The 15,307-nt window shown below is 38.1% G+C and overlaps 1 protein-coding gene across 2 annotated transcripts in view; it reads right to left on the bottom strand.

The window, feature by feature from the left end:
• The window catches only part of TVP23C (trans-golgi network vesicle protein 23 homolog C), a 32,083-nt gene that overhangs the window by 12,551 nt on the left and 4,225 nt on the right, over window positions 1-15,307 (bottom strand). For both annotated transcript variants that reach the window (XM_046676891.1, XM_046676890.1), the window contains exons 2-5: window positions 14,730-14,812; window positions 13,146-13,290; window positions 7,746-7,835; window positions 6,494-6,625 (exon numbers count right to left, since the gene is read on the bottom strand). In XM_046676891.1, the coding sequence (XP_046532847.1) occupies window positions 6,494-6,625; window positions 7,746-7,835; window positions 13,146-13,290; window positions 14,730-14,812 (450 nt within the window). The remainder of the gene's footprint in view (window positions 1-6,493; window positions 6,626-7,745; window positions 7,836-13,145; window positions 13,291-14,729; window positions 14,813-15,307) is intronic.

The raw sequence follows: 15,307 nt of genomic DNA, 5'->3' as shown, positions 1-15,307 counted from the left end.
AAAATAAGAGCAGAAATAAACGATATTGAAACAAAAAAGACAATAGAAAGGATCAATGAAACAAAGAGTTGGTTCTTCGAAAGAATTAACAAAATTGACAAACCCCTAGCCAGACTCACCAAGAAAAGAAGAGAGAAATCGCAAATTAATAAAATCAGGAATGACAGAGGAGAAATCACAACAGATACCAATGAAATACAAGAGATCATAAGAGAATACTATGAAAAACTATATGCCAACAAATTGAACAACCTGGAAGAAATGGACAAATTCCTAGACTCCTACAATCTCCCCAAACTGAATCAGGAAGAAATGGAGAATCTGAATAGACCAATCACAAGTAAGGAAATAGAAACGGTAATCAAAAACCTCCCCAAAAACAAGAGTCCAGGACCAGACGGCTTCTCTGGAGAATTCTACCAAACATTCAAAGAAGACTTAATACCTATTCTCCTCAAACTGTTCCAGAAAATTGAGAAAGATGGAGAACTCCCTAACACATTCTATGAAGCCAACATCACTCTGATCCCCAAACCTGACAAGGACAACACAAAGAAGGAGAACTACAGGCCGATATCACTGATGAACATAGATGCAAAAATCCTCAACAAAATTTTGGCAAACCGATTACAGCAATACATCAAAAAGATTATACACCATGATCAAGTGGGATTTATACCAGGGACACAGGGATGGTTCAACATCCGCAAGTCAATCAACGTGATACACTACATCAACAAAATGAAAAACAAAAACCACATGATCATCTCAATAGATGCAGAGAAAGCATTTGACAAGATCCAACACCCATTTATGATAAAAACCCTCAGTAAAATGGGTATAGAAGGAAAGTACCTCAACATAATAAAGGCCATATATGATAGACCCACAGCCAACATCATACTCAATGGACAAAAGCTGAAAGCCATCCCTCTGAGGACAGGAACAAGACAAGGGTGCCCACTTTCACCACTCCTATTCAACATAGTACTGGAGGTGCTGGCCAGAGCAATTCGGCAGGAAAAAGAAATAAAAGGAATCCAAATAGGTAATGAAGAAGTAAAACTCTCGTTGTTTGCAGACGACATGATCTTATATATAGAAAACCCCAAAGAATCCACAGAAAAACTATTAGAAATAATCAACAACTACAGCAAAGTAGCAGGGTATAAAATTAACGTGCATAAATCAGTAGCATTTCTATACACTAACAATAAACTAACAGAAAAAGAACTCAAGAACTCTATCCCATTCACAATCGAAACGAAAAGAATAAAATACCTTGGGATAAACTTAACCAAGGAAGTGAAGGATCTATACAATGAAAACTACAAGACTTTCTTGAAAGAAATTGACGATGACATAAAGAGATGGAAAGACATTCCTTGCACATGGATTGGAAGAATAAACATAGTTAAAATGTCCATACTACCTAAAGCAAAATACAGATTCAATGCTATCCCAATCAGAATCCCAAGAACATTCTTCACAGAAATTGAACAAACAATCCTAAAATTCATATGGGGCAACAAAAGACCGCGAATTGCTAAAGCAATCCTGAGCAAGAAAAACAAAGCCGGCGGAATCACAATCCCAGATTTCAAAACATACTACAAAGCTACAGTGATCAAAACAGCATGGTACTGGTACAAAAACAGGTCCACAGATCAATGGAACAGAATTGAAAGCCCAGAGATAAAACCACACATCTATGGACAGCTAATCTTCGACAAAGGAGCAGAGGGCCTACAATGGAGAAAAGAAAGTCTCTTCAACAAATGGTGCTGGGAAAACTGGTCAGCCACATGCAAAAGATTGAAAATTGACCATTCTTTTTCACCACACACCAAAATAAACTCAAAATGGATCAAAGACCTAAAGATTAGGCCTGAGACAATAAGTCTTTTGGAAGAGAATATAGGCAGTACACTCTTTGACATCAGTTTCAAAAGAATCTTTTCGGACACTGTAACTCCTCAGTTGAGGGAAACAATAGAAAGAATAAACAAATGGGACTTCATCAGACTAAAGAGCTTCTTCAAGGCAAGGGAAAACAGAATTGAAACAAAAAAACAGCTCACTAATTGGGAAAAAATATTTACAAGCCACTTATCCGACAAAGGGTTAATCTCCATAATATACAAAGAACTCACACTGCTTAACAACAAAAAAACAAACAACCCGATCAAAAAATGGGCAGAGGACATGAACAGACATTTCTCAAAAGAAGATATGAATATGGCCAATAGACACATGAAAAGATGTTCATCATCGCTAATCATCAGGGAAATGCAAATCAAAACTACACTAAGATATCACCTTACCCCCGTTAGATTGGCAAAAACATCCAAAACCAAGAACGACAAATGTTGGAGAGGTTGTGGAGAAAGAGGAACCCTCATACACTGTTGGTGGGAATGCAAACTGGTACAGCCACTATGGAAAACAGTATGGAGATTTCTCAAAAAGTTAAAAATAGAAATACCCTATGACCCAGCCATCCCATTACTGGGTATCTATCCTAAGAACCTGATATCAGATATCTCAAGAGTCCGTTGCACCCCTATGTTCATCGCAGCATTATTTACAATAGCCAAGACGTGGAACCAGCCTACATGCCCAGAAACTGATGATTGGATAAAGAAGATGTGGTATATATACACAATGGAATACTACTCAGCCAAGAAAAAAGACGAAATTGGCCCATTCACAACAACGTGGATGGACCTCGAGGGCATTATGTTAAGCGAAATAAGTCAGTCAGAGAAAGACGAACTCTATATGACTCCACTCATAGGTGGAAATTAGTATATTGAGAAGGAGATCTGATCGGTGGTTACCAGGGAAAAGGGGGGGTGGGGGGAGGGTACGGACGGGGAAGTGGTGTACCCACAACATGACTAACAAAAATGTACAACTGAAATCTCACAAGGTTGTAATCTATCATAACATTAATAAAAAAAAAAAAAAAAAAATTATAGTATGGTATTGGCATAAAAATAGACACACAGATCAATGGACCAGAATAAAAAGTCCAGAAATAAACCCATACATATATGGCCAATTAATTTATGACAAAGGAGGAAAGAATATACAACCGTGAAAGGACAGTCCTTCGATAAGCGGTGCTGGGAAAACTGGAGAGCCACAGGCAAAACCATGAAATTGGACTCCTTTCTTACACCATGCACAACAATTAACTCAAAATGGATTAAAGACTTGAATCTAAGACTGGAACCCATGAAACTCCTAGAAGAAAGCATAGGCAGTAAGGTCCTTGACATCACACTTGGTGAGTTTTTTTTTTGGATCTGACTCCAAAGGCAATGGCAACAAAAGCAAAAATAAACAACCGAGACTAAATCAAACCAAAAAGCTTCTGCACAGAAATGGAAACCATTAGCAAAATGAAAAGGCAACCTACTGAATGGGAGAAGACACTTGCAAATCATGTATCCGATAAGGGGGTAATATCCAAAATATATAAAGAACTCATAAAACTCAATAGCAGAAAAACAATCCGATTAAAAAATGGGTAGAGGATCAAAACAGACATTTTTCCAAAGAAGACAACAGGCACAGGAAAAGATGCTCAACATCACTAATCATCAGGGAAATGCAAATCAAAACCACAATGTGGTATCACCTCACATCTGTCAGAACGGCTTTTATCAAAAGGACAAGAAATAAGTGTTAAGGATGTGGAGAAAAGGGAACATTCAGGCATGTTGGTGGGGATGTAAACTGGTGCAGCCACTATGGTATGGAGGTTTCTCAAAAAATTAAAAATAGAACTACCATATCATCCAAAGAAAACGAAAACACTAATTTCAAAAGATATATGCACCCCTATATTCATTGCAGCATTATTTACTACGGCCAAGATAGGAAAACAACCTAAGTGTCTATCACTGGATGAATGCATGAAGATGTGGTGTGTATGTGTATACACATACATTCACACATACACAATGGAATATTTCTCAGCAATAAAAAAGAATGAAATCCTGCCATTTGCAACAACACGGAGGGATGGATGGACGGTGAGGGTACTATGCTAAGTGAAATAAGTCAGACAGAGAAAGACAAATACAGTATGATTTCACTTATATGTGTAACCAAAAATCCAAAACAAAAAACTCACAGATACAGAGAACAGACTGGTGGTTGCTAGAGGGGAAGAGGGTTGGGAGTTGGGGAAATGGGTGAAGAGGATCAAGAGATACAAACTTCTAGTTATAAAATAAGTAAGTCACAAGGATATAATGTACAGCACAGTGACTATAGTCAATAACGCTGTATTGGAAATTTGAAAGTTCCTAAGAAAGTAAATCCTAAAAGTGTTTGTCACAAGATAAAAAAAACTCTGTAACTTTATATGGTGACAGATGGTAACCAGACTTATTGTGGTGATCATTTTGCAATGTATACAAATGCCGAATCATTATGTTGTACACCTGAAACTAATATTAAATTGTATGTCAATTATACTTCAATTAAAAAAAGAAGAAAGTCAATAGACTCGCATTCTTAAACATGGCAGAGCCAAAGGAAAATAACACCTACAAGTTTTTGGAAAAAAAATCACCCAACAATAAAACGTAGCTAACCGGGAGGCAAAAGGAGAAGCTCGAATAAAAGGACAGATCAATACACTTAACAATAGATGAAAGACTGAACAACCAGTAAGAAATACCATTTCAAAAGGCAACTGCTATAAACAACAAATACTGGAACAAACAAAACTCAGGTGTTAGAAAGGGAAAAAACAAAGGAGGGAATATAAGAGCGTTTATTTCATTCCCTTTCTAAACAAGTCTCTAAGTCAATAAACAGATTTAAGTGTTATTTAAAATAACTAAAATAAGACTATAACCAACAAAAATCCAGAGGTGGAAGCAGGGAGGAAAGGTGGGAGAGAGCATGAGCATTTACCATCTTTCATAGCAGGAAACCAACAGATATCAAATCCATTTCCTAATTCACTAAAGAGGGTATGATATAAATGTAATAAAGGTAACTACTAGAAAAACTAGACAATAAACCATCCAAATCCCAAAAGCGAAAGTCTTTATGTATGTGCACATACAAAGAAAAAGAGAACACATACAGCAAAATAGAGACAAGGAAATACAAAAAATAGGGGAAAAAACATAATTAAGGCCAAAATATATCTGATATTTATAAATATTAAGTGAGAAACTCAACTATTAAAAGAACAAGACTCACAGTTCGGATCAAGTGACAGATTATATTTTCCAAAGATGGTGGCAACAATATCACCTGTTCCACACGCTCTTCGAGAAGCTTCTTACTCCCCCATCAAGCTATAGAGCCTAATTCCCATTCCCTTGAAAAATGTGGCAAAAGTGATGTTGTGACTTCTGAGGCTGTTGTTGCTATGGGCTGAAGTGTGTCCCCTTCAAAATCCATAAGCTGAAGTCCTAACCCAAGTATCCCAGAATGTGACTGGATTTAGAGACAGGGTCTTTAAAGAGGTAATAGGTACAATGAGTTCATTGGGGTGGGCCCTAATGCAATATGACTGGGGTCCTTATAAGTAGAGGAGATTAGGACACAGTCACGTACAGAGGTAAGACCACGTAAAGACACAGGGAGAGAAGGCAGCCATCTACAAGCCAAGGAGAGAGCCCTCAGGAGAAATCGACCCTGCCGGCACCTTAATCTGAGACTTCAAGGCTCCAGAATTGTACGAAAATAAATTTCTGTAGTTTAAGTCATCCAGTCTGTGATGCTTTGTTATGGCAGCCCCAGCAAACTAATCCAGTTATAAAAAGCAACTCAGCTTGTAAGCTGAAACACTCTCAATTGGAGCTGCGACCCTCCAAGTAAACAGTCTAATTGCCAGGGCCACGAGGCAGCAAAGAAGCCCACGCTCAGCCCGTGGAGAGACCACGTGGGAGGCCAGGGGACCTCATGAAGAGGAGATGTCTTCCCAGCCCCAGCCACTCCAGCCACTGTCTGACTGCAACTACCTCAGATCCCAAGTCAGAACCTCCCAGACAAGCCCCTTCCAAGTTCCTGAACCAGAGAAACTGAGAGAGATCATAAAACGACTGTTGACATTAAGTCACTAAGTTTTGGCAAGATTTACTGTAAGAAAGATAACCTGAATAGGTTATCAACCAACATTTTCAGAAAAGACCATTCTGTTAGATCCAAACTAAGCTATACAGGTTTGTTTGGATAATGAATATCCTCATTCAACAAAATAATAATATAATAAATATGGTAATCTCTGTACAAGGTGGGCTAAATCAAAATTCTGCTAGGCACTTGGAGAAGTGGTGAAATGAGGTCTTTAACAAAACTCTGCTCTCCAGTACTTAGAGACAAGTAGAGTTGGGGATCAAAACATGGGAAATATATGATGAAGCTGCCTATGCAAGATAACGTTAACACAGACGGTTGTTTATTATGATTACCCATCAGGCGTCCTAATGGATTATTAGTATTCTACACTGATACTCACCAACCACTTCATTCTGAAGGAGAAGAGAGCACTAAAAGCAAATATCACCCAGAGCACTGGACAGGCAATAAGTCCTAACCAAAAGATCCTTGATTCAGCCTCAGAAACAGTTTTACTCTCTTGAGAGGATGCCTACAAAAAAACATGAATTTAATAACCAATGTTTTGTGATATTTATCAGTAAAAAGTTTATCATTTTTAATGAAAAACATCTTACCCTCAAATTCAAATAAATTAAAACAGACAACCCAAGTCCTAAGTGAGAAACTCCCCCACCCACCAAAAGAACAGATCTACTACTACTGTAATTTTAGGAAGTGGTTTTAATATACTTTGTTTTAAATCCATAATTTTGCATTTTCAGGGCAGAATGGACAGTTTGTCATGACCCAAGACAGTAAGGGCGGTCTCTGATAGGCTTCTATTCTATTCTATAAGCACTTATATTGCTTATTCATAAGGAAGCTTTGAATGATATCTTTTAGGGGAGGATCAAGAAAATTAAAGCTATAGACATCCTGGAAACTAAAAGGTCAAGTCAGGGTCCAGAGAATGAAATAGAATCAAGGGATTCTGGACAATGACCACATCTTAGCAATACCCAGGAATTCAAAAGGGTGGTGAGTTGTTTTCAAGGTAGATTTTATAACATGAAGGAATATGGGCTCACTGAGCACAATGCTGCTTTCTGAAAAGGACTTGCCAAGACCCTTCCAAGCAGAAGGCAAGCAATTTAATTGGTACTGTCTCCAAGAATTTTGTCCTCTGGTTCCCAAACTGATGTCCACAGGGAAAATGAATGTTCACTATAGATAAGCAGGCTAACTCAAAACAGACCAGGGCTCCTGAAGGCACAGCTTAAAGAACAGACTACTCTGATCAATGCAGATTTTCTGTCCAGTTGCAATCCTTCTCTTTTTCCTGCCCACAAATGGAAGAGGACCATGGGAGCAAGGACAGAACAAGCTATTGGAGACGGTTGTACCAGGCAAGGCGGCCCCGGACAGGAAGCCTGGCACACTGTATAAACTCTGAGCCAAAGCCCTCTCATTGGATTCTCTCCTCTACACACCTTGTTTCCGGTCTGAACTAGACAGAAAAATGTAGGAAGTTTTAGAAGGCCATCTGATTTAGTGCTGACATACCAAGTGATTTGGGACAGTACTCTTAATCCTGAATACTTCATCCTTAAATATTCAAATTAATCTACACATAATCCATTGAATGACGCTTAAAAAAAAGGGCCATTTACCTTCCTGGACTCAAACACCCAATGGCTTTTTCCATCTTCATCAATATGATTCCACCAACGCAGGCCAACCATTAGCCTACCTGTGACGTTCTGGTAAAGATTAATACAGACACACACATTTTAAAAGCATTATTTAAAGATCTGTCATAAGGTCATATCTTAGTGTAACATTTCACCAACAAAAAGTCATCAGCTTTACCACCACAGTATCCAGTTAAAGATGACTACATACCAGGCCTGGACAAGAGATTAAATAAAACGGCAATGGCAAGACAGCAGGGGTGAAGGTGACAGGGTAAGCATACCCATAACATTGCGCTCTCTTTTCCCTCATGAACTCTTGTCCTTTCTCTAATTCCCTAATGTGATCCTAAACTCCTTACTCTTTAGCTACTGGGACCTACTTTTTCCTACATATCCTGACTAGAGCTACATATATTTTTTAACTGTCTATCTCTAAAAATGGTTGTAATGGACTTAACACCTGTGTCCCCCCAAAATTCATATGTTGAAACTCTACCTCCTGACCACGTGATGGTATTAGGAGGTGGGGCCTTTGGTAGGTGATTACGATTAGAAGAGGTCATGAGGGTGGAGCCCTCCTGATCGGAATTAGTGTCCTTATAAGAGTCAAGAGAGAGTTTTCAACCTCTCTGCTCTCCAGTGTGTGAGGATACAAGAGAGACTGGCAGTCTGGAACCCAGAAGAGGGCCCTCACCAGAATCCACCCTGATCCTGGACTTCTAGCCTCCAGAACTTGGGAAATAAAAAATTCCTATTGTTTATAGTACTCTGTTACAGCTGTTACAACTGACAATGGTTGTAGGCACTGGCCTTCCTTCAGTATCTCAAATGAAACAAGCTCTTTTCCTCTAATGTAACAAATTACTTTGATAGTTTTCCTAATGTTTATTTACTCAACAAATATTCATTGAGCACCTACTATGTGTTGGTAATAAAAAAGTGACTAACAGATATCATCTCTGTCCTCATGGAGCTTCAAGTGTTGTGGGAAGAGAGATGGTCAACCAATGCACATGTGCACCATTACCAACCATGATAAATGCCGTGAGGGAGAAGTATGGGATGTCACTAGTCGAACAAGGAATACGACCTAGTCTAGGAGTCAGAAAACGTCTTCCTGAGGAATCAACATTTGGAATAAAAATTGAAAGGATAAATAGGAATTGAAAACACGGGGGAGTTTTAATTAGCTGTATCCACTAATATATTCGGGGGTTCCGTGAACTTGAATAGGAAGAAAATTATATCTTTATCGTCACTAACTTTTGGTTAAAATTTAGTTTCTTTAAATTATGAGTGTAGACAATACACCACAATAGAATTAACAATACCTCTGACTTTGTCACAATAAAAACCACAGATATTTTTCATACTGTACTGTACTGGTTACAGATATCACAAAATATTATTTATGCTCATTGCTGCTTTCAAAGTAATTAGACCTGCTGCTAGATCTTTCTATTTAGTGCATTAATAAAGAAGTACCTATTAGCAAATGCGAAATTTGCCTCTTTAATATGTTTTCATTATATTTCAATTAAAGTGATCTCCTCTGCAATCTTATGCATTTTATATGTTTAAGAACGTTATTCGTAGCTTCACGAGACCATGGCACAAAAAAGATTAGGAATCCCTGTGTTAAGGCAATGTGGGAGTGAGAAAAATGTTCCAGGTAGAACAGCAGGCCCTGAGGAAGAAAGTAAAATCTCTGGGACTTGGTGATTAACTGGATATGAGAAAGGAAAAAAGCAACTCATATATTTCTGGTTTGCTCAAGCAAAAAAACAGTGATTCCAGGCCCTGTGAAAGGGAACACTGATGGAAGAGCAGCATTTTGGGGCTGAAAGATGAAAAGCAGTATTTTACACATGTTGAATTTGAGGTGCCTCCAAGATAGCCAAGTAAAAATGTCAAGAAGACAGATGGATAGATCTGGAGCTGTGAGGACCAACCCGGACTGGGGATATAGTAAACTCGGCTTACAGATAAGCAACTGAAATCAGAGGCACGGATGACACTGCTTAGAAAAGGAGTACAGAAGAAGTGGAGGAGCCTTAAAGACCAAAATGCATTCTGTCAAAACGCTAACATTTAAAGGCTAAGTCAAAGAGAGGAGCTGGCAATGAAGACTGAAAACAGTCAAAGGTCAATTTTATTGGCATTGTCAAATAACAAATCTCAGAATATTTTTCAAACTCTGTCATTTTCCCATTCTTTACTTTCTGCTTTTATCATTATTATTTCCTAATTTCTTATTGTTTTTGTTTTGGAAACTTCTGGACTTCTGTCTAATAAGAAAAGCCTTTGGTCTATTGTTTTTCCTCTGAATTCATCTTTAAACACATTCTGAAAGTTTCAATATAGATGACCATTATCATTAAGATGTACACAATCTATATTTACAGTTTTTGTTTCCTTTCTAAGCCAAGATATTTAGCCAGTCGGCTTTTTAAAAAATTCCTATTTTGGGGCCAGCTCAGTGGCATAGCGCTTAAGTTTGTGTGCTGTACTCCGTTCCCGTGACCCAAGGTTTGCGGGTTCAGATCCCAGGCACAGACCTACACAGCACTCATCAAGCCATGCTGTGGCAGTGTCCCACATACAAAATAGAGGAAGACTGGCACAGGTGTTAGCTCAGAGACAATCTTCCTCACCAAAAAGAAGAAAAAAAAAAATCCAACTTTGACAATCATTTTTAATTAATTTCTAGTTTTGCTGGACTCAACTCAAAAATGTAGCTGCTTTGGGTAATTTATTTGGATTTTCTTCATAGTGATATTTAATCAATTTTTGTAAATGTTCCACAGGTAGTGAACAAGAAGGATTATCCTTGTACATACAAAGTTCCAAATACGGCTATTAAATTGACCTTGTTATTTCATTCAGATCCTTTAGACCTTATTTACTTTTGTTGCTTTGATCAGTCAAAGACAGTGGTTTATTAGACTCCTATCACTAATGTTCCATCTTCCAGTGTTTCTCATAGTTTTTCACTATACGTAGTCTGACACAGTGTCATTCTATGAATGATCTTCACTGTGATTCGTAAAATGATCTTTCTGTTCCATCTTTCTTCTGTCTGACAATAATATTACAATGCCACATTTCTTTTTGTTTGAATTGGTATGATATCCTTGCCTTCTTTTACTTTTTCCAATGTCATGATTTTAGTTAGATCTTTTTGGTTGGACTTCTGATTTTTGACCCAGTTTTAGAATTCTTATCTTTAAAATGAGAGGTTAATCAAATTACAGGTACTGTTATAACTAATTTGCTACTACTCCCATCACCTTGTGATAGTTAAAGTGTCCTTTTGTTTTGTTTACCTCCTCTTGCTCTATGAACTATGTTTTAGTTGCTCCTATCTTCTCCAATGTTGTAGAAGATACACAATTTGTTTTAAATTTTACTAAATTTTACCTTAAAATTTCAAAACCATTATTTAACCTTTCTTACTCTATTTGTCAGAGTAAAGAATAAAACCAAAAGTCCCACAGGCTATAACATTTAAATTTTTTAATTTTTTAAATAATTTTATCTTTTTATCCATCTTTTTAAATAATTATGTCTCTTCTTTTGACAACTGAATTGAGATTTATAATAATCATGACACATCTCTGTCCTAACTAGGTTCAGGACCCTGCCTACCCCCTTTCCCAAAGGGTCCACACTCAATAATTTCCCCATTCTTGACTTTTCAATTTTGTTTCATATCTCAATTGTCTGGATATCTAAAAGTAATTTTGCCACAGAAAAAAGGGTGATTTTGGGGGGGGGGGGGGGGGGCTGGGAAAGATTCACCCTGAGCTAACATCTGTTGCCAATCTTCCTCTCTCTCTTTTTTCTCTCCCTAAAGCCCCAGTATATAGTTGTATATTCTAGTCATAAGTCCTTCTAGTTCTTCTATGTGAGCCACCAGCACAGCATGTCTACTAACAGACAAGTGCATGGTTCCACACCCAGGAACCGAACCTGGGCCACCAAAGCAGAGGGCGCCACACTTTAACCACTAGGCCATCAGGGCTAACTCAAAAAGGTGACATTTTTTAGGGCCTTGTTTCAGGGTGTAAAAAAAAAAAAAACCCAGCTTACCAGAAAATATACTTTTTGGCCACATTTTTTAAAACTCTTAATCTGAAAAGATTTAACTATTGAATTTTGAGAGTTTGGAAATGACCAGGAAGAACTGACTAAATGCCATGTTCTATATGGCTAAACAGAAATTACAAGAACAACAAAAAGAAATATTCCTTAAAACAAAATTGTGACCAGGATACGGTAAACATTTAGAACACAAAGCAACAAATGAAATTCAAAGAAATACAAGCCAAAGATGACTGTACAAAAGAAAATCCTAAAGAAAACAGACTTTTGTAACCTTCATTTTCAGCACTTTGTGGCCTGTGGAAACTGGCCACCACCAAGCCAACCACTTCTGATATCTGTAAGAATCAAAAGGTCTAAAAATGGCTGGGTTGGTGGTATGAATAGACTTGTAACATCTTACTGATTTTTGAATCAATATAAATGTCTCTGAAATTCCAAAATTAGCTTCTGCTTCTTTCTTGCCTTTGATTTTTCCCCCACCATTTTACTATGAAAATGTCCAAACACCCAGAAAAATCAAGTTTTACAATGAAGCCCCATATACCTACCACCTAGAGTCTACATTTAATATTTTACTGTAGTTATTTTATCACATGTCCATCTATGTACCTATATATCTATCCATCCATCTCTCTACTCATCATTGCCTTTGAGTTTAAAACTATTTCTTACACTCCTGTCTATCCCCTACAACAGGGTTTCTCAACCTCAGCACTACTGACATTTTGAGCTGCATCATTCTTTGTTGTGGGGCTGACTTGTGCATTGTTTAGCAGTATCCCTGGCCTCTATCCACTACATGCCAATGGCACACTTCCCCCACCCCAACTGTGACAACCAAAAATTGGCCCTGGTTGAGAAACACTACCCTAGAGTACACATAGGGACCTCTGCAAATGGTGGGCACTCCTTAAGTATTCGTGGACAAACTATCCTCAGGTCTTATCTGGACATTACACATGGCATGGCTGGAGGTAACCTGAAGCAAAATCAGTGGTATGGATTAGAAGCAGTGTGCAGGGTCTGTAGCTGCTAGGCACATTTTGTTTCTTTTTCTGTCTAATTTTAAAGCTGATGTAGGTTGACATAAGGCATAGACAAGTCAGTAGTGTAGTAACCTACATGTGATCTGATACACCTGGCACTTTAACAGAGATGAGGCCTGAGGTAACACCACCAATCCAAAATGCCGTCTTGTTTTTTTTTACTGTTTATATGTCAATCTCATGATATTAAATGTGATTTTAAAATAAAAACAATCAAACCTACCTTGACTGCCCAAAAGTCACATGACAACAACAAGATAATTGTCACCATACAGGCAATAAAGCTGCTGCTGAACAATTCACAGAGAAGATAGACTACAATTGCACTGACTCGAAAGAATAAATGGAAAAATGATGCCACTGGGTGTCTGAAAACCAAAACATAATAAAAGAAATGCAATTACATTTTACTACAGGTACTGTAGATGTAGATGAAAAATGCTTCAGCCATAACATAACCATGCAGTTTTGTCAAAATAAAAGAGATGACTTGAGGAAGAAGCAAACCGCCTACCTCTCTTTTTTCCTAAGTCCCATTATTTGACTACGCCCTGTTGTCACAGAAAATACACTATGTAAACATGACTTTAACACCTCATTGAATATAAACTATCACAGAATATGTAACAAGAAACTTTATCAAGCTTGGAGAAATACAGAGACTATACTCTGAGGATTGAATCCTATTTTCATACGTGCAAAAATCATGCCAAAAGCGGGGCTGGCCCCGTGGCCGAGTGGTTAAGTTCGTGCGCTCCGCTGTAGGCGGCCCAGTGTTTCTTTGGTTCGAATCCTGGGCACGGACATGGCACTGCTCATCAGACCACACTAAGGCAGCGTCCCACATGCCACAGCTAAAGGGATCCACAACAAAGAATATACAACTATGTACTGGGGGGCTTTGGGGAGAAAAAGGAAAAAAATAAAATCTTTATAGAAAAAAAAAAATCATGCCAAAAGGATCGCTAGGCCCTCAGAAATCACTTTAGGCAGTAAGACAAAGTACCACCAGGTAGAGTTGTTGGTTTTTTAACAGCTTTACTGAGCTATAATCCACATACCTTACAATTCACTGATTTAAGGTATATAATTCAATGGCTTTTGGTATATTCACAGAATCATGCAACTATCACCACAATCAATTTTAGAACTTTTTCTTTACCCCCAAAAGAAACCCTGTACCCACCGGCAGTCACTCCCCATTTACCTCCAACCCCACTCCTCTCCAGCCCTAGGCAACCTTTAATGTACTTTTTGTCTCTACAGAATTGCCTAATTCAGGACATTTCACATAAATGAAACCATATAATATGTAGTCTTTGTGACTGGCATCTCTCACTTGGTATAATGTTTTCAAGGTTTAGGTAGAATTTGATTTCATTATGTGAATTTCTTTAGAGAGAACTAAATTTGGAATAGAAATATAGTTGGCTTGATATTTTCATATTAGTTTACACAAAAGATGCAACTCCAAAATTTGCACAACAAATCAAAATCAATCTACAGAAACTATCTAAAGAAATGGTGCATTCTTGGTAAACAGTAGCTAGAATTAAAAACGCCAGTGTTCACAAAACTGGATTTGTCTGCAAATTTGAAAACTCAGTGCTGAGTAAAATTCCATATGCTAGTTATTACCAAAGAAAATCTGAAACGTCACCTTTGTCTCAGGCTAAAGATCAAACTAGCAATATATAATATTCACAAGCACATCGCAACCAGTCTGCCTGGAATCCCATTGCTAACACTAGTCTATGAACAGAACAGAACTGGATACTAACACAACTCTTAAAATTTATTCTCATACCTGATTCTGGACTTTTTTGGTCTATCTGTTGTCTCCTCTTCTGCATCAAACAGTGAAACATCTTCAATGTCATCATTACTGTCCTATTAGGAAAATTAAATATACATGAAGTAAAATGAAATTCAGTATTTGCATGCCTACTACATGCAAGGCAACACATTAGTCAAAATGGAAGACAAAATTCAGACATGATCACAGCCATGTGGAATTCACGACCTAGGGAAAGAGCACGTGCAGTTCCTCCACGCCCAGCCCAACCATCTGGCAAAAACCCCACGTGGTAATCCAAATATCTGCTGCCTCCATCCCTACCCAGGCTGCTGAGCCCTGTGAGAAACCACGGGCGTACAGACACTGCTCCTGCAAAGTCAGAGCAAACGCTGAGGCTTTGGGGGACAAACTCAATGTTTGTGGCTCCTTTACAAAATCACCCGACTGCATCCTTGTTTCCCTGATCCCTCCTCACAACTCTTTCTCTTTTTATCCAAAGCTAAACCAACTATTTCTACTTGGAATTCCTTCTTTTTCTGCCTCCTCGGGGGCTTGTTCCATCAATTTCCCCTTTATTTACACTTTCT

Source organism: Equus quagga, chromosome 11 (assembly GCF_021613505.1).
Source record: "Equus quagga isolate Etosha38 chromosome 11, UCLA_HA_Equagga_1.0, whole genome shotgun sequence".
Lineage (NCBI taxonomy): Eukaryota > Metazoa > Chordata > Mammalia > Perissodactyla > Equidae > Equus > Equus quagga.
The sequence above is the reverse complement of the archived record's forward strand: the minus strand, read 5'-3'. Positions and strand labels throughout refer to the sequence as shown.